Source organism: Dermatophagoides farinae, chromosome 1 (genome assembly GCF_024713945.1).
Source record: "Dermatophagoides farinae isolate YC_2012a chromosome 1, ASM2471394v1, whole genome shotgun sequence".
NCBI lineage: Eukaryota > Metazoa > Arthropoda > Arachnida > Sarcoptiformes > Pyroglyphidae > Dermatophagoides > Dermatophagoides farinae.
Window position 1 is genome coordinate 8,583,757 of NC_134677.1, and position 21,060 is coordinate 8,604,816.

General features: G+C 30.6%; 5 protein-coding genes across 5 annotated transcripts; 2 read left to right on the plus strand and 3 right to left on the minus strand.

The window, feature by feature from the left end:
- Positions 1-25: 25 nt before the first annotated feature.
- Rpn10 (regulatory particle non-ATPase 10) lies at positions 26-1,416 on the minus strand. The gene is made up of 2 exons (XM_047056035.2): positions 1,274-1,416; positions 26-1,219 (listed from the first exon to the last, which is right to left on the minus strand). The coding sequence occupies exons 1-2, from the start codon at positions 1,297-1,299 to the stop codon at positions 118-120; spliced, it is 1,128 nt and encodes a 375-aa protein (XP_046911991.1). The 5' UTR covers positions 1,300-1,416; the 3' UTR covers positions 26-117.
- Positions 1,417-1,544: 128 nt separating this feature from the next.
- Positions 1,545-3,068, plus strand: RpL26 (ribosomal protein L26). Its single transcript, XM_047056038.2, has 3 exons — positions 1,545-1,825; positions 1,893-2,033; positions 2,098-3,068. Exons 1-3 carry the CDS (start codon positions 1,655-1,657, stop codon positions 2,230-2,232), a joined length of 447 nt encoding a protein of 148 aa, XP_046911994.2. The 5' UTR covers positions 1,545-1,654; the 3' UTR covers positions 2,233-3,068.
- RpL13A (ribosomal protein L13A) lies at positions 2,298-2,984 on the minus strand. Its single transcript, XM_047056037.2, has one exon. It carries the CDS (start codon positions 2,982-2,984, stop codon positions 2,367-2,369), a length of 618 nt encoding a protein of 205 aa, XP_046911993.1. The 3' UTR covers positions 2,298-2,366.
- A 141-nt stretch (positions 3,069-3,209) lies between the features above and the next one.
- LOC124493001 (CWF19-like protein 2) lies at positions 3,210-5,085 on the plus strand. The gene is made up of 3 exons (XM_047056034.2): positions 3,210-4,424; positions 4,507-4,692; positions 4,748-5,085. The coding sequence occupies exons 1-3, from the start codon at positions 3,246-3,248 to the stop codon at positions 4,865-4,867; spliced, it is 1,485 nt and encodes a 494-aa protein (XP_046911990.2). The 5' UTR covers positions 3,210-3,245; the 3' UTR covers positions 4,868-5,085.
- A 292-nt stretch (positions 5,086-5,377) lies between these two features.
- LOC124491908 (uncharacterized) lies at positions 5,378-19,056 on the minus strand. The gene is given in 4 exon segments (XM_075735217.1): positions 5,378-6,453; positions 6,557-7,715; positions 7,717-10,402; positions 17,965-19,056. Coding segments are annotated over 3 exon segments (4,473 nt in total). The 5' UTR covers positions 10,345-10,402; positions 17,965-19,056; the 3' UTR covers positions 5,378-5,767.
- Positions 19,057-21,060: the final 2,004 nt, after the last annotated feature.

Genomic DNA, 21,060 nt, shown 5'->3' on the forward strand with positions numbered 1-21,060 from the left:
TTTGTAATCAATCATTCGAGTTGAATTTTTGTTTTTGAAAAAGTGAAATTTTTTTTAATTCAAATCAATTATTTAGAATTGTATACAAAGTTTTCAATTCGATTAAAAATTCAATCATCATTTCTTGTCATTGGAATCATCCGTATCCATTGGTTCTTCTTTATCTTTTTTGTTTTTAGCTGAATTATCATCTTTATTCGTATCATTCTTGTTGGATGATGATGATGCTTGTAAACTCATTTGCATTGCATATTGTATCTGTTCATCTTCGGTCATACGTGAAACATCCACTGGTTCAGAATCCATTGGTTCCAATGACATGGCCAATGCTTTTTCCAACATTTCTTCTTCATTAGAACCACCACCACCAGCAGCAGTAGTAGTAGTTTTCGCTGTTTCATTTGAATTTTTTGTATTCACAGTTTTCGAGGCATCATTATTTGCTGAAGATGATGATGTAGTGGTGGTGTTGGTAATGGCCGTGGATGAACTTTGTTCACCTGAAGATTGTCCACCTGAAGCTGATGTTGCAGCTGCTTGTTGTCTAGCTTCCTCTTCTTGTCGTTGTCGTTGTTCTTCCATTGAAACTCTTAAGGCCAATGCTAATTCTGGATCTTCATTTGGATCGATACCAAATTCAAAGCCAGTACCACCAAGACCAGCTGCACCTGAACCATCTTCGCCAAGTATAACTGGTGAACTGAACAATGCATCCGACAGTAATGAACCAGATGGTACTGTAACCATATGTGATGATGTACCTTCCAATACTTTGATAAAAGCATATAGCTTATCTGTGTTCGATATTTCTTCACCAAAATTAACAATATCAACATTGACTTTTTCTTTTTTCAATTTTTTAGCAATCTTGATCAATTCTCTTTCCTCGGTTTCAACTGGTGATCCAATAAATGCTACGATTCGCATTTTATGATTTTTTCCTTGTCGATGTTTCAATGCAAGATGAGCAATCTTAATACCAGTCAATAGATTTGCTTCACCAGATATTTGTACTTGATGTAATTTACCAAGAACACGTCCAACATCGGTGGTTAATGTGGTCAACACCTGCGGATTACCGGCCATAGTTAACAATGCTACATTGTTCTCTGGATTTGATCGTAGTTTAGCATGGCAAACAAGTGATACGGCATCTTGTTGTGCTTGTAATCGTGATGGTACAAAATCACCATTACGCATAAATTCACTGTTATCCACGCTGTAAAAAAAAATTGAACAAATGAAATCAATAACAAATCAGAATAAAACTTACCAAACGATTGTACTTTCAAGAACCATTTTTGTTTCAAAAAAAAAATTTCAGCTAAATCAAGCTTTATTGAGTTAATGTGACAGATGAAAAATGGATAAAAAACAAAAAATATTTTCTGCTGATTCACAGCCAGACAAATTCATAGAATATGTATCCAAAAAAAACCGTGTATAACACGCAAAAATTAAAACGTTGTTTATAAATGGTCCCCCAAATCACACTAGCTAGCGCGAGCATGTGCAGCATACATTTGTTCAATAAAAGAATCGCTGACTTCCTTTTTGTTCAGGCTTCTGTGTGTGTGTTTGTGTGTTTGTGGCACATGTTTTTCTTTTTGTTGACCAAAAAATTTTAATTTTCGATATATTCTCATCGTAAAAAATGGCTAAAATGAACAAATTGATTTCCTCTTCAAGAAGAAAGGCACGTAAACGTCATTTTAATGCTCCATCGCATATTCGTCGCCGTATTATGAGCTCACCATTGAGCAAAGATTTACGACAAAAATACGGTGTTCGATCGATGCCCATCCGAAAAGATGATGAAGTTCAGGTATGTATTTTTGTCTAAAAATTTCATCTAATAAAAAAAACTACCCATTTCTGTGCATACAAAAAAGGTTGTTCGTGGACATTTCAAAGGCACACAATTTGGCAAAGTTGTCACTGTTTATCGTTCCAAATATGTTGTCTATATTGAACGTGTTCAACGTGAAAAAGCCAACGGTGCCACCGTTTATGTTGGTATTCATCCATCAAAGGTATTTTTATTCAAAATTCATTGTTAAATTTTTAACACATGAGGTTTTCCAAAACACTTTACAGGTTTTAATTGTCAAATTGAAAATGGATAAAGATCGTAAAAAGATTTTGGATAGGCGTGCTGCCGGTAAACGTATCGCCGAAGGAAAAGCAAAAGGAAAACATACAGAAGAATCTGTAGCAATGGAAACTTCTTAAATCTTTTTTTCATTTGAAAACAAACCTTATTTTGCAAATAAACCAATTTTCAAAAAAAACAATTGTTTTTCAATTTGAAAAAAATTTTATTTTTTATTTGTTAAAAAATGAAAAAATCGTCATTCATTCATTAATTAAACTTCATAACCATAAGAAGTGATCACTTCACGTAAAGCCGTTGTTCTATCGGCTACCATTTTCTTGGCTTGCAAACGAAGTTTTGATTCGGTCATTTTTCGATTATGATGTAAACTGGCTTTAGCCTTGCGTTTCATTTCCAATGTTTCGATAACTTTTTGATATTTCCAACCAACTTCATGCGATAATCGGCCCACTGAACAATATTTACGGCGTGGATTCAAACGAAGAATTCGCAATGCAGCTGGAACAACCAGACGTTTTTTCTTATCGAACGGTGGCGGTATACCTTCACATACACGAAGACGTTCGAGTGCCAAATCACCACGTTTAGTTTTATGCGGCAACATACCACGAACGACACGCCAGAAAATTTTCGATGGTGCACGGAAATGATATGGACCACGTGCAGGATTTACATTACATTTTTTACGTAAAAATGCCAAATATTTGAGTTTATTTCGGTAAAAGCTACCCGAAATGTTGATTCCTTCACAACGGACAACAATAATTTTTTGTCCTTGCAACAATGATTTTGCAACGATAGAAGCAAGTCGACCAAGAAGATGACCACGACCATCGATAATCAAAGCTTTATTCTTGAAACCAGGCATTTTTGGAACACAAAATCAATTAGAAACAATGAAACAGAAAAAAAATCCAGAATACACGAGTCAAACACACACTCACACAGCAAAACACAAAAAGGAAGAGCTGCACACGTTGAAAACATTTTTGATTGTATCGATTGTTCAAAAAAAGTATCGATATTTGAGCGGCGACTATTTTCATATTTATTTGTTGTTCGGATCAAAATAGACAACAACAAAATCAAATTGAATTTTTTATTTACAAACAAACAAACAAACAAAAATATGGGTAAACATAAACATAAAAGTAAATCTAAAAAAATAAAAAAACATAAAAACTCCAAATACGATAAATCATCAGATTCTGATTCAGATGATTCTGCTGCTGAGATTGTATGGACCGAATCTGTATGTGATAATGAAGTTCAAGCCAAAGAATCTATCAATAATGATCAAGGTGAAGATTTATTTGATTTTATAACGAAAACTTCGAAAAATAACACGACAAAACAAACTGTTGCTGATAAGAATAAAAACGAAATCGCCAACAACGAACAACGGATTCGGTATTCACGTGAATTGAATAGCTTTTTTCGTGATGATATCAACAAACGATTCATTGATGATCCAGATGAATTGAAAAAGATTCATGAATCTCAGAATGAAGAACAAGTTGAAAAAGAAGAAGAAGAACCCGAAGAAGGTGACGAGAATGTCAGCGATGCTGAATTGAATTCTTTAAATGCTAAATTATTGAAAGCAAAAATGCTTGGCAATACCGAATTGGCCAATGAATTGAAAGCGAAACTTGATCAATTAAAACGTACAAAATCTACAAAATCCGTTAAATATGTAAATAAAACCATCAAACAAAAGGACGAAAAAACCGAAGATTCAATGTCTGTGAAAGAATTGTATCTAAAAACGAAAAACATAACAGCACGTGAAGAAGCAATGCGTTTTGTGGCTACAACATCGAAAATTCGTACCACCGATGATGAATATGACGGTGTTCGTGGCGCAAAAAAAGCTAAATTCGATACCGTTGGTTTTGAACGAATTCGTTTTACCGCCAGCAACAATGATGATTATAAATGTGATTGGTGTTTGGAATGTCGAAAAGCGAATCGTCATTTGATATTGAAATTTCCCGAACAATTATCGCATTGTTATGCAACATTAACATCATATAAACCATTGATCAATAATGTTTGTATGATTGTATCAAGAAATCATTCTTACAAATGTAGCCTAGAAGCTGATCAAGATAGTTGGACAGAAATACGACAAATGATGCGAAAATTATCTGGATTTTTCAACAATTACTACAACTGCATCACAGTATTTATGGAGACATTTTTCGTGAATAAAAAACGAAATCAAAATCTATCCAATCATCATTTTGTCATTGAATGTTATCCGATTAAAAAACGTTTCGAAACCGATGCTAAAATCTATTTCCATGTATGTATCATTCATCATGTGTAGTTGATAATATGATGAAATTGATTGAAATTTTCTTTCTTCTTTTTTTTGACGAAAATAGAAAGCTATACTAGATTGTGAACAAGAATGGTCGATTAATAAAAAATTGATTAAATTGGAAAAAAATCCAATTACACGAAAATTACCGAAAGGTTTAGCCTATTTTTGGGTTAGCATTGGTCCAGATTTCGATGGTTATGGTCACGTTATCGAAGATGAAGATTATTTTGATAGAAATTTTGGAAAGGTAAAGTTTTCACAATTCAAATATTGATTAAATGTTAATCACATTTTTCAAACAGGATATAATATTCGGAATGTACGATGTTCAGCCTCGATTAAAATCAAGAAATGAAAATTATGATGAACAAATGAAACGGATAAAAGAATTGAAAACAAAATGGAACGACGATCACACATGATGATTGATTGATTGATTTTTTTTTAATTTATAATGATTTTGTACCACAATTCCAAAAAAACATAAAATTTTTTTTCTATTTTATAGATTGCAAGTATTTTTTTGTAACTTTCCACATATGAATTTGGTTCCATTTTTATTGATTTGAATTTGAAAATGTTTTTCTTTTCCAAATTTTTTGTTTTTATTATCAAAATAATAATAATTCATCAACATTTTTTTTATAAATTGATTCAAATTACATACTAATGCTTCATAGTGGTATATTATATTTAGTTTAGAATTCTAAAATGGAAAAAAATCTGTTGAAAATTAGAATTGAAATCAAAAAAAAAAAAAAAAAAACTAAAATCGATGAATGAATACACATGTTTGAATGAAAAACAGTAAAAAAAATCACACATTTTGAATTATAATGAGATGGAAAGAGATTTATATATAAAAAATAAAATAAAATAATGATGATGATGATGATTGACATTCGAAAAAAATAGTAATATACTTTATGAATGAACCAATGATGATGATGATTTTATCTAATAATCTCACTATTTCTATATATAGATAACAATGGTATATAATAATAATCGCTAAATGAATGTGAAATGTAAAAAATGAGATTCGTGAAAAAAAATATTAATGATGATGATGATGAGATGCTTATGGAACAATGATAATGTTCAAAAAAAAGTGTAATATTGATTGTGTTTGTTTCAAAGTGATCAACACATTTGAAAATTACACATTGATTTCTATGAAGAAAAACAATTCATAATGATGATAAAATCACTACCGTATTGATTAAAAATGACTGAATAAATGGTTTAAAAAAATGATGATAAAATCAGTGTGTGTGTGTGTGCGAATTTGTTTGTCCTGTCATTCATTTTGATTCTTAAAACTATTTCTTTTTCTTATTCTGTGGTAATAAAACAACATAAATAGGTTGATTATTGGATTTATCACCACCATTGTTAATGATACTGGCGTCTTTATTCAATTCATCTAATGATGATATAATTCGTACATTATTTGCTTTCGTAACCGGTAATAATCTTGTTGATGATTTAATTGAATTATTATTATTCTTCCTTTTATCATTAGATGATCGTTTGGCTGCTGTTTTCGTTGATTTTGGTATCGATGACTTTATTACGTTATTTGTTGTTGTTGTTGTTGCTGCTGCTGCTGTACGACTTTGTATTACACCCAATATATTTGTCAACATTTCTCTTCGTTCATCATCGGTAAGATTATTTACATCAAAATTACTTAATAATGCATCACCATCTATTACTTTAGGTATTGCTGCTGCTGCTGCTTCTGCTGCTGTATTTTTTGGTGATTTATTTACAATCAAAAATGGTGATGTTGTCGTCATATCAATCAAATCGGTCACCTTTTCACCAATAGAATTTATGTCAATTATTGGTCTCAATGTTGTACTAGTGCCAGTACGTTGAAAAAATGGCGGTATTGTTTTTGATTGCATATTTAGTACCGGTGTTTTTAATCGTACCTGTGTTACATTTCTAACCGTTGTTGTTATAACATTTGTTGGCAATCGTCGACGACCATTTATTACACCTGTTGAATAATAATAAAAGTAATATAATCATCACATTAGTAAATAATTCATTCATTTAATCAATGAAAATAAACTAAATCACTACTAATATACTACTACAACCTTTGATACCGTTTTTTGGTTTCATTGTCGTTGTTTTCATCTTTTGTGTCGTCGTCGTCGTGGTGGTTGTAATGTCATTTTCTTCACTTTGATCTTGTTCCGATTGTTCATCATCAACATCATTTTCATTATCCGGTTCTTCGATTGGTTCATCGAAACCATCTAAAACATTTATTGGTAATGGTGTTGTGGTTGTCACTCCAAGTGCTTCTTGTAATGCTTTAATCATTGCTTGTACTAATTCAGGTGAAACGGTTACATTATTATTGCCAGTTACATTATTATTATCTACTGCCGTTTTTTCATCATCATCTTCATCATCAACTTCATCATTGGTTTGTTCTTGTTCTTCATTCGATTTTTGATTGTCTTCATTTTCTTCCTCATCTTGATCATTATTTTTATCTTCATCTTCATCAGCTTCTGATTCATTATTTGTTTCATCTTCATTGCCTTCAATGATTTCTTCATCAGCTCCACCACCATCACTATCGATTTCTTCAGATTCCGATACACTTGATTCAGTGGTTGTCGTTGTCGATGTAGTTGAACTTTCTTGTTGTTCTTGACTACCACCACCAGAAATATCTTCTTCCACTTCTTCACCACTAGCCGATTCAATATCACTTGATTCGGTTGTTGATGTAGTGGAAGAAGATTGATCATCCACTTCTTCAGTACTAGATTCTTCGACACTTGTCGATTCACTGGTTCCATTCTCTTCTTCTTCACTAACTTCTGAACTACTTGGTGCTTCAGTGGTTGTCGTTCGTCTTCTTGTCGTTGTTGTTGGCCTTGGTTTCGGTGTCGTTGTTTCCGACGTACCGTACGGCGGTTCATGTGTCCAACCAAAATCATCAACTTCTGGACCATAATTGTAGCCATAATAACTATCATAATTATAATATGGTTTCGCTGTAGTTGTTGTATCCATAATAATTTCCATATGTGTTTTAAATATATGATCTTTTTTCTTTTTTTTCAATTCTTCATCTTGCATTGCTTGTTCAGTTTTATTCAACATTTTAATGGTCACTCGTGGTCTTATATCCAATATGACACGTGCTTTCTCTTCTTTTGTACTGCCACCTTGATGTTTAATAGTACGATGACCAAAACGTTTACTTTGTTCATAATCAAAACTATTCTGACTAAAACCCGGTGATTGATGTTATATTTTTTGGATAATAATAACCAGAAGATGTTTTGTTCTTTTTGCCACCATAATATGATTCATAATATTTTTTAGCATAATTATAATAATTATTATAATAATTATAATAATATGGATTATTATAATAATAATTGAATGCATTCCAATAATTTGTTGCATTATAATGTTGACCATTCATTGTATTATTATTGAAGAATGAATAACCGGCACCACTTCCTGGCATCATATATTGATAATAATTTTTACTTGCATCATTATTGTTCATTAACAATGGTGATAATAATGCTGTATAATTGTATGGCTGTATTGCTGCTGAATATTGTTGTTGTTGTTGTTGTTGTTGTGGATATTGTTGACTTTCAGATGTTTGCATCAGATCATAGCTATAGTATTTATTTGAATTTCTTTTCATACTATACAATGCTTGTGGTTTTTTATTATATGATTTTCTTGGTTGCAATGAATTTAATGTTAACATATCTTTTTGATAATTTCTTGATCCGGATGATCGTTTATAACCACCAATATGGCCATTACTATTATCGATCATTGTTGTTGTTGTTGTGGTCATTGGTTTAACCTGATTATGATGATGATGATGATGATAGTTAACCACTTGTTGCTGTTGCTGACCTGGTAATGATGATGGTTGCCATATTGTTGATGATGGTTGTGATGTTTTCATTATCTGACCCATTGGACTAATATTTGAACCATAAATGGTTGATAATTGTGATTGTGTTTGTGATGATTGTGATGGTTCCATTGAATATGATGCCGATACAGGCATACTCATATAGTTCATTGGTGGTGATGCTAATGATGGTATCGTATTTGTTTTCTGCATATTCATTGTACTTGCTGCATATTGTGAATAGCCTGGATATTGTGGATGATTTGTTGGCGGTGGTGGTGCCGGTGCTTGTGGTGGTCTTGAATGTTGTTGTGAATGCATCGATTGAACCGGATTTGGTGGTGGTGGTGGTGGTGGTACATTATTATTATTATGATTGGCATACATCGATGTTGCATTCATCATATATTGATGATAATTTTGTGGATATTGTTGATAATAATTATAATAATAATTATATGGATATTGATAATAATGTGGATGATAAGGCGAATAATATGGATACGAATATGGATAACCGTATGGAAACATTGATTGATTAAAATGTCCCATCATCATTGTCATATTATGTATACCGGGCATCGTTTCATTATTCATTGTTGATTGTGTTCGATTCGGTTTATCAAATGGTTCTGGTGGTCCAAATATATCATCCTGTATAACTTCATCCTCTAAACCAGGTTTTTCTAATGGATCTTTTGTGTTTGTCGTAATTTTTACCTTTGGACTGGAATTAATTTTCATTTTCATTTTTGGTGGATGTTGATTATATTCCACCACTTTTTTACCAGGTGATGGCATTACCATACTGAATACTGGTTGATAATAATCATAATTTTTGTAATTACTTCCATAACTAATACCATATCCGTTTGAATTATAACCACCACCACCACCACCATATGATGATGAATATGATGGATAACCTTCTGAACCACTTTGAGCATAACTACTTCCACCAACACCACCACCACCACCACCGCCGCCGAATGAGAAACTTAAACCAGATCCACCAGAATTTCCTCTACCCAATGAAAGGGACATTCCACGACCATCACCATTGTTACCTCTTCCAATATTCAATGACATTCCTGAACCAGGACCTCCATTACCGCCAAATGAGAAACTTAAACCTCTTCCACCACCATTGCCAGAATCGTGGCTATAATGTTGACTTTGTTCGATGGTTTGTGCAGAATAACTTGATGGTTCACTTGATTGTGGTGTATCGCCAAATGAAAGTGTCAATCCTCTTCCATTGACCGGATCTCCAATTGAAAATTGTCTACTGGATGCTTTATTATATTGTTGATAATGAGGATCGTGATTGGCATAAGAATTGGCATATTTTGTTGCTGTTGTTGACGTTGTTTTTACAAAATTAGATGCTGCCGGAACTTGACGTGATGTCGATGAATCCTGTATAGAATTTGTATTACGAACAACATGATGAAATGGATTCGATTTTGGTCGTGCAAAATAATATGAACTACTAGTCGAATCATCATCCAATGCTTCTGGATTTGGTTCAAACCATGATCGGAATATTTTTTTAATTGGTTTTTTAAATGGTGATTTTGGTATCAATGATTTAAACAATGATTGTGATGATGATGATGATGATTCACCATCACCATAATCATCTTCATATGATCGTCTTTGGGCACTTTGTGATGATGATGATGATGATGATAACGATGGAAAAATAAATTGACTAATAATTGTATTATTTTTTGGCACTATTCTTTCATTATTATCATTATTGATTGTTCTATTGTTTACTAATTGATGTTGAGAATTTTGTTGCTGAGAATCATCAATAAGGAATTGACCACCAACACTGACGCCTTTTCCAGAATCATTATTCAATTTTGTTGACCAACTTGGTGGACATAATAATAATAATAATAGAAATAACTTTAATGTTGATGATGATGATAGTAAAATAATTGTATCCGTTCTGCTGGTATAATATTTCATCTTTGATCGATAATCATTGATTGATTTTTGTTTTCTATCGTTGTTGTTATATTTGAATCTGTGAATGAAAAAGAAAACGAAACGAAACGATGTCCATTGATTAATAATTAGAAATTGTTTAAAAAAAAATTTTCAAAACTTTTAATTTCCTAATATGAGCAAATTATGATAATGTTGAATATGGTATGTAAAAATAGATTTGGATTTAGTTGTTGTTGTTGTTGTTGATCACCAATATAACAAGGTTGATGATCTTTGATTCAGTTTTTTTTCCCATTGCTAATTGAAGATAGATAACTACAGAGAGAAAGTTGTGTATATATCAATTAAATGAATAATCAATCCGAAACGTTTAAATTTTTTGAAAAATTTTCGTTTTCTCTTTCAAAACCATCTTTTTCGGTTATTTTTTTTTTTGAAAATTTAACTTGTTGTTGTTGTTGTTTACCAATAATATTTATATGCGCATGTTATGATAATCATCTGATCATCATCATTGATCTGCATAGTCTGCATTTGTTGTTGATGAAACATTGATCCAGTTTGACAACCAAAAAAAACGAAAACAAAAACAAAAATTACCCTCGACACTGATGATTTTCTCTTTCAGATTTTTTTCGTTTGGTCTCTCCGTCTCTCGACAGAATAATTTGTCTCTACATTATCAAGTGTTCGTGATGATAAGTGAATAGATTGGCTTTCTCTTATGATTACTAAATCACTATTAATAATACACACAGTAGCAGCCGATGCTGCCGATCATTGATAATAATCACACCCATCATCATTATAATAAAAAACCCACACGCAGGCACAGGCATTGTCTTTAAAGGATTAACAAGCAAACAAACAAAAAAAAAGGATTGTTTGTCTTGTTATCTTTTCATGATGATAAATAAAACAAGAAAGTCATTATCATCATCATCATCATCATCATCATTCCATTGACCTGATTGTTAGCGAACAAAAAAAAAAAAAAAAAATTTGGGCCGCTTTCTAGGTGATTCGGCAAAAAAAATCTTTTCATTTACTCATTATACTGATGTTTAGGTTTTTTTTTTTTGGTTTAGCATCCATTAAGATGATTCATCAGAGGAAAAATTACCAGAGAGTGAGTGAGAGAACAAAAACCCAAGTTTGATGAATGTGAAAAAAAACGTTTTCTGTTTTCATTTCATTTTTATATATTAGATGATGATGATGATGATGGAAAAAAAAATTGATGAAGCAAAAACATAGTAGACACATGAACAAATAGTGAATCAAGTTGATGATAAGATTAATAATGTGATTTAAAAGGATTCTGTTTATATTAATTCGTATTCTCGTTTACTATAGAATAAAAATTGTTCACAAATGGATTTTTTCTTCTTTTTTTTCATCTTTGAGAATGAAAAATCTGATGAATTTTTTTTTTCGTTTATTTTGTTTGGTTTTTGACGATGATGATGATTATTATTCTGGATTTATGATTTTTTTATTTTCATTATGTTTGATAAAACCCAAAAAACAGCAAAAAGAAAAATTTTGTATCAAATTCATTCATTCATTCATTTTTTTCCAATGTGTGAATAATAAAAATAAATGTGACATTTATAAATGAGAAATACGGAGAAAACAAAAAATGGAAAAAAATGAACGAAAGAAATGTCAAAATCACTCAACATTTTGTGCTCTGATTTTCACATCCTGAACATATATATTTATAATAATCTCGGATCGGATATCTCAAATCTGGATAATTAATTATCATGAAAAAGGAAACTAAAAACAAACAAAATTTTTCATTTTTTTTTATCCGCAAGTATAAACTCTATAAATGTTGAAAAATATCAAAGATAAAAGATATACAGATCTCGGATGATGATGATGATGATGGACCGGGAAGGAAGAAAATTATCATCATCATTCAAATGTAATCCAGACGACGACAACGACGACGAAAACGAATGAATCCAAAACTAATGAATGATAAATTATATACAAGGGGAAAACTTTCGATTTTTTTTCCCACTACTACCACTGCTATCATCACCACTACTAATAATAATGTCAACAATAACGTAAAGAGATGTTTATCATCCATCAACAATCCGATTAATGTATTTTTTTTTTCGTTTTCGTTTTCGTTTTTGTTTCACAAATCAATCGATATCGATGAAATATAACAGTGTGTGTGCGTGTGTGTGTATTTTTAGCAAAGAAAAAAAAAGATCAGCGTTTTTTGTCTCTCGATCCATTCATTTCGTTCACCTGCATATATCGATTTCGGTATATGATTCGAATTCATTCGATTTTTATTTTCGCTTTGCACACGATCATCATGATGATGATGGAAATACATTTGACCCACCCAAAAAAAATGTTCAACTAGTTCCAAGTTTATTTTTCCCTTTTACTAATGATGATGTTTTTGTTGTTGTTGTTGTTGTTGTTTGGGTTAAGATTATCTCATCATCATCGAATAAAATGAACAAAAAAAAAAAAACACAATGGCCACCTAGAATAGAATGGTGGTCCATTCAATCTCATGAAGGAAAAAATGATCATGATGATCATCATCATTTTCGATGTTTAATCCAAAAGCCACGATCAAAACTATGAAAAAGAAGCTATTCTCCGTATCATTATCATTTCCAAACGAGATTTTTTTTTCATTTTTCGTTGTTTTTTTTCCTGTTCATATGACGATATAATACCACCTTAATGTACAAGGTAGTATTTCAATAGAAGAAATATTAGAAGAAAAAACAACAACAACAACAACAACAACAAACAGACAAAAAAAACTATATAAAATCTTCAGTCAAATCATCATTATTATGTATCAATTTATGTAATGCTAAACTAGATCGATAAATCATAGATTATTGATCGATTGATTGATTTGTCACAATAATGATCATCATCATCATTTCAGTGCAGAATAAAGAAAAAAAAATGAAAACAATCAATTGAGATATAATGTAAATTTTCTTGTTTTTTTTTTGGCCAACCGAAAAAATAAAATTCAATTTTTGTTTGAAAAAAAATTTATTGATTTTTTTTTGTTCTCATGGAATATGATGATGAGTGTTTGCAACACAAGTATAGATCATATATATTGATTATTGATAATTGAAGAAATGCGAAAATAAAAACTTTAAAAGTGTCTCATTGTGTGTGTTTGTTTCGGATATTTGAATCGTATATGACCAAGGCAATTTGAACAAAAACAAGATCGAGACCACGAAAGTCATTTTGAATTTTTTTTTCTCTTTTTTATTCCGTTGATGCAGAATGGACAATGGTTTCAAGTTTCAATTGCAGTGGCTTGTTGTTGTTGTTGTTTTTTTTTGTTGTTGTAATGGAAAACATTGTACATCGTACATTGTCATTTATTCAATAAATGAATTGTTGAAGAAAAAAAATTTTATTTTCCTTGATTGGTTTTTGATTGTTCAACGTTATTAAAATGATCACATAAAAAAAATACCAAAAAACAGAACGAAACCGAAACCCTACACGATCAGAAAAAAAAGAATCAAATGTTCAAGTGTCGTTGGTTGTTTGTTTGTCTAATGATTTTTATGGTTGATAGAAAATCACGAATGATGATGATCAATATTGAACAACAACAACAACAGCAGCAAAGAAAACAAACTAACGAAAAAACTTTTGGCTATTCCAAGCAAAGAAAAAAAAAATTTGTCTTGACCATCAAAATATAAGAAATTGAATTAATGAATTTCTTGTCATTTGTTTTTTTTTTGACATTTTTTTTAACATCATCATCATAATATAATCAAACACATCCTGTAATGTGATAAATATTTGAAAATGAAAACGAATTTGTATTCGCTCATGCAAATTTCGTTGCTTTTTTCTCGCTCTGGTTCTAGTTCTGGTTCTGGTTCTGATTCTAGTTCCTGGGTCTTGGGTTTGGTTTTCTTTACGTTTGTTGCCATTGCTGTTGGATGCATTTTAATGTGAATATACAAGAAAAAAAAAATCGAATTCTACAGAATGGAAAAGAATTTTTTTTTCTTTTTCTTTTTTTTTCTTTATTCTTGTTTCCTGAAAAGTTATTCACCAAAACGATGCACACACACACACACACATCCAAAACCGGAATTTCGAAATGTCTACACATATATATATTCTTATTATTATGAATGTCTATTTTTGCTGCTGCTGTTGTTGTTGTTGTTGTTGACAATGTTGGTGGAAATGGTATTTACATTTTTTTTTTGCTTGTATACTCTCATTGCATTTCAAGTATTTGAATTCGAAATTCAAACAGGAAGATAAAAAAAAAATGCATTCTTCAATCGAACGACAACAACAATGACCAATCGTGAAAATTGATCCTATTACAATCGTGTGTGTGTGTGTGTGCGTTTGTTTGGAGAGAGAGAGAGAACGAGAATGAGAAAACCATTTCACAATGGAAAAATATATTATGGATTTGAATTTAGAGTTTTTTTTCCATAAAAAAAAATGTATCCGATCATTGATGATTATTCGATGAATATTTTTTTTCCTTTTACTATGTGAATTTATATAAACGGAGAAATTGCCCAAATTCTCCATGTCATTTATTTATTCTTTCTCTCTCTCTCTCCCTTTTTTTGTCAGAAATTCCATCATCCATATTAACATTTTTTTAGAATTGAAAGAAATTCAAATTTTGTTGTTGTTGTTGTCACCAATAAGTTGAATGTCATTTTATTGTGCATTCGATGGTTAGGTTAAGTGAAGAGGAGGTAAATTTCTGTTCGACAACCCAAAAACTGAAACAAATCATCGATATTGTCATTACGAATTGTAAAACACACACACACAAGAATTTGATGACAATGTCTACCTTTTCCCAAAAAAAAATAATAATCATATACTTATCGATACGAATAGAAAAAAAAACGACAACGTCAATTAAGAATGATAGAAAGAATCATCATCATTCATGAAAAGACAGAATAAGAGAAAGAGAGAAATTGGTTTGTGTGACTGTAATAATTTGGCAAAACGAAAAATAAAAAATAAAAAATAAAAATAAAGATAGTTGACAGTCTAAATATATTTATAGACACACATACGCAGACAACACACACACACACACACAAAAAAAAACACGCAAAAACGTGATCAGAATTTCTTCTGAAGACAAAAAAGAAGAAGAAAAACCGTAGAAATTCTTTTTGGTGTGAAACAAACCAACCAACCAACCAACCAATTGGTTTACAACGATTTAACGATAACAAAAACGAAACAAAACTGAAACAGAAACAGAAAAATTGGATAATGAATGTGAACGATAATGAATCGACCACAATTTATAAGCAGCGGAATAAAATGTCCAAATGTTCAACACAAATTAACCTATAGTAAAATAATTATCATTATCGTTATTTAATGACAATTACAAAATGATAATGACGATGATGATGACGATAATTCCAAATTCACACATTCGCTTCATGTTTATTCTAGTTTTGAATTTTCAAAAAAATTTTGTTTTCAAAATTTTCTTGTTCTTCTTTTGTTTGTCTGTGTGTGTGTGTGTGTGTGGCTAAAAATACTATGAATGAATCACAGTCCATTACGCTAAAAAAAAAAATTTTACGACACAAAAAAAGAGAGATAATCTCTACCCTCTCTCTCTCTCTCTCTTTCTGGAAAATCTAAACCGAACACCATCATCATCATCATCATTTGCTAAATTTAAAAACATATTTTTATTTCATACACACACACACACGCAAACTATAGCCATTGGTGAACGAATAGAAAAAAAAACCCCTGAAACCAAAATTGAACTGTTTTTTTCGTTTCGTTCAAAAATCATCATTATTATTATGATTACAAAAAATCTCAAGAGTTGTGTATTTGGAATAAGAAAAAAAAATTAGATAGTATGGACAAACAAGCAAATTGCAATTGCAATGAATGAATTGATAATGATGATGATGATGACCAGAAAAAGAAAATCAGATCCAATTTCTTTCGCCCTTTTCTTTTCTTTTTTTTCGCCGTCATGGTCTTTTTTTTATCCAAAATGTTGATTCATTAATTTATTGATCATCATTAGATTCAGTTGATTTATTATCGAGAAATTTTTTTTTCTTCTCTCTGTTTCTCTGTTTTGTTTTGTTTGGCACAAGATTAGTCAACGTTATTATATAATCGTATGTCTTTTTTTCCCCACGATAAAAAAGGGTAAAAGTTTGCGTCTGGTGTACGAGTATGAGATGAGATATGAGTGATAATAATCGATTGCCAGAAACAAATATTTTTTTTTTTTTTTTTGATAATCAACGACGACGATATATGCCAAATCATCAGAAAAAGAAAAAAAAAAAGAAATGAAATGAAATGATCTCACACCACCGCCGCTTATCGTCGTGATCGATCAATAATAATATCGTATAATATTTATTATTATCGATACTGAATATATAAATAAAATCTGTATGATGATCGATAATAATCTGATTTCTTTTCACCATTCTTTTTTGTTGTTGTTGTTGTTGTTGTTGTTGCATTCAATCATGATAATAATCACAGCTATAGATGATTAGAAAATGATTTTCTTCTCTCTCTCTCTCACTCTCTGTTATTCATAATTCACCGATTACAATGCAGATTTTTTTTGCACTTTTACACACAAACAGAAAACAAAATCATGATGAAAGCAAGAATACCACCTTGATCTTTATTGTTATTGATCATATTCATCATCATCATCATCATCATCACACACACACACATTTCATCAATCTAAATTGGTGCAAAAATATTCATTGTTTGTTTATTTGTTTGTTTTTTTTTGCAATGATGATAAACACCTTTTTTGTGTATTGGAATTTTTTTCTTTTTTATTTTCAATTCAAAATTGCCTTTTGGCTTTTTTACACACACACACACACACACAACAATAACGGAGAACCAAAATAAAAACGATTAGCTTATTGTTGTCATCGAAAAATAGAAAAACAAAAATCAATGGACAAAAAAAATAATGATAATGATAATGGCTATTATCATTATCATCATAATCTCTCTTTCTCTCTCTCCCTCTTTCATTGGCATTTTGTCATTGATTTTGCCATAATGGAAACAAAATATCATTGTCATCAAATAAATTGGGTTGATCAAAGAAAAAAAAATTTTTTGATTAAAGTTTTTTGACACCATTGAAAATGCTTTAAATGCATTCAAAGAGGGCTAGATTTAGCGGTGGTTGATGGGAATTGAAATCTTTTGATGTTTGTTTGTTTGTGCTGGTATCCGTTAATTTTGTTTTCGTTTTCGGTTTTTTTTTTCTTTGTCAACAGATAAACATCACGCACACAAACACACACACACATATTATCTAAATGAATCTATTTTCGATCTCTCATTATTTATAATGAATCTATTTATATGAAATGAAATTAAATTAAATGTTTGTTTGTTTGTTTTTCATCCTCATTCCAAACAAAATTCAATCAGTAATGATTATCGATTAATGAATGAATGAACGAATTTTGTCTTGAAATAATTTCAAATCACATCTCGATTATCATGGGCCAAAAAAACCAGGTACATTGTGTGTGTGTGTGTGTGTGTACAAGATATATTCGATATATTGAAACTTACCTACTACTGATCAATAATTTAAATGTTTTGTACGATTCGGTTGTTGATGAATTTAATTAAAAATCAGATTATTTATTAGTAAGATCTAATGACCGTGTTTAAAAATCCGGTATCATTCAATTGATGATGATGATGATGATTATGGTTGTTGTTGTTTTTTCTGTTGAAAATAATATGCTTTAATCACTTGATGATAATGATCGATGATCAGCACCATTTTCGTTTTGTTTTGTTTTATTTTTTGATGATGATGATACAATTATTCATTGATTTAGGAACAAAATTTTTTTCACCATATTTTGATCAATGAAAGTATTTCAATTTCAATTGGATCACATTTTTTTTTGTTATTATTTTTTTTGGTCATTTCATAAACAAACAAACAAACACTCACGTTGTGATCATCATAATTGTCAGAACATTGATTTTCTACGAAATGATTATCCATTTGATTCGTACAAACTCATTTATACAACCAAAATATTTTTTTTTTTTGCAAAAAAAAGTTGAACATTTAAACACGATGATGATGGTGAAAAAAAATGACCAGAAAAATTCATCAAATTAATTTTATCTCTTTTCTTTTCGTTGTTTTTGCTGCTGCTGCTGCTGCTGCTTGTTGTTGATGATGATCGTTGAATTCACTTTCTTTTCACAGAAAATGAAATGAAAACATTGGTCAATTGTAAAATTGTCCGTGGCTTAAATCAAACACATCGATAATAAATAATGTGAGAATGGGTCAAACAACAATAATCGTGATGATGAGGATGATGATGATGAGAGAGAACGTGTATTTTTCCGAAAAAAAAAATTGAATTGAAAAAGAAAAAGAAAGCTGCTCACATCACTCGGAAATTTATTTACTTCGAAAAGGTGTAAATCAGATGAAATGGTGATGATGCGGCTATTCTATTCTTAGCATCATCATTTTTTTCTGGTTATTATTATTATTATTATTATTTGTTGATGATGAATTTTTATATTGCGCGTCGTTTTGGCCATTCATCTGATTGTTCATCATGCTTCTGCTGCCGGTTTCACCATACCATTCATTCCGATTGAACAAATGTCGTTTCCATCATCAATGAATTTTTTTTTTTTTTTTTGGACATAGAACATCAACATCGACAGCCCATCATTTGGTCTCTTTTTTTTAGCCATCTCTACCAATTTTATTCTCTTTATTTAAGATTTTTTTTCCATTATTTGGCTCTTATTATTGGGTATATGGATTTTTTTTTTTGGCTCAGGTCTGGATTTCTATCTTCTCTTCATCCAAAATTCATTTTATTCATTTGTCTTGTATTTTTTTTTTGTTCGATGTGATTTCTTTTCTTTTTTTTTCTCTCGCTAGCATCGTCTGCACATCTTTAGTTGTTGTTTGTTAGGTTTACAAGAATGACTCTACTGACATACTTTTTTGTTTTCATATGCACAAACACACACACACACACACAGTTAGGTTATACCTTAGGTGGTGGTGGTGGTGGTATTTGCTCATTTTTATTTTGTTTTGTTTTCTTTCTACCAAAAAAAAAAAAAAAAACCAAACATACAAGAGATAAGAAGAGACACGGATCTTTCAATCATAATAATAAACATAATGATGATGGTGGTGATTATAAGATCTTTGCACAGGTCGTTGTTACTATGCCTAAAAGGCATTGACACCATACACACACACACACACACACAGTATTGCATAACATAACCAGGGGTTCTCTACCCAATTTATTTATTTTTTTTTATATTGAATAATAATGTCAAATATATTGTATATATTGATTTAAGTAGTAAAAATGTAAATATTTTTTTTTTCTCTCTCTCTCTCATTCTTGCTATCCATCTGTCTGTCTATTTTTTATTTTTATTATTATTATTATTATTAGTCTTTCTCTCTCTCATTGGGTCAACATTCCTTTGGTTATACATTGTCTGTCTGTATAATGATCATTTGAACCTAACATATCTATACAAAGAAAAGTAACAATGATGATGATGATGATGATGTTCCATGTGTATATAACATGGTTTTTTGACCTATCTTTTGTTTGTGGCCAGAAGCACTTTCATTTTATATATATATATTCAAGTCTAATTTTTTTCTTTTTTACTTTTCTAATTTCATGATAATTTTTTTTTTCCATACAAAAAACTGGCTTTTTTCCCTCTGTGTAGTATGTGTCTCATTTCTTCAATCTGCAGATGCTGATGATGATGATCATCATCATCATGCAATCATCAATCTTCTTTGCATAGGATTTTTCTCTTCTATCCGACGATGATGATGCTTATTTTTTATACACAACTACACAGACTAGATAAGACAAATATTAACAAAAAAAAAAAAAAAAAAAATACTTTTTGTGAAAGTGAAATGAAAATGAAAATGAAAATGCAAAACGATAGTGAAATGGCAGGAAAAAAAAGAACGGTAGCAAAATGAAATTTTTTTTTTTTACTTTTTATATTTATCATAAATATATATGTATTTAAAGCACTTTTTCTCTCTTTGTGTGTGTGTTTTTCATCATTTCCATATAAATTAAGAAAAAAAAATTAACAGATATAAATCCTGATGTTTCATTTTTTTTTTTCGTTGTCTCTCATTGGTCATCTCTCACTTGTTTGATTTTGATTTTTTTTTTTTTTGAAGAATGTAGACATTTCACGTTTGACGGATGTTTGGTCATCATCATCATCATCATCGTCGTCGTTGTTGTTGTTGTTGGATGTTGTTGTCCTTTGTACTTGAACCAATTGATATATTGGAGACATACACACACACACACACACACAATGGTCAAGCGAAACAAATGTACAATAATATAATGATTATGATGATTGAACCGAAACGAACATTTGACCTAAAAATACTGGTTGTTGTTGTTGTTGTTGTCCAACCACAATTTGACTTGAATAAAAACGATGATGATGATGATGATGATGATGATGATGATGATGATGTTGATGGTGGTGATGGTGATGATGATGGTGACGATTACCACCACAGCCGTTTATCTTATCACCATCACCATCACCATCATCATCTTATTATTAAAAGTAAAGCAAAAAAAAGAGAATTATTTAGTT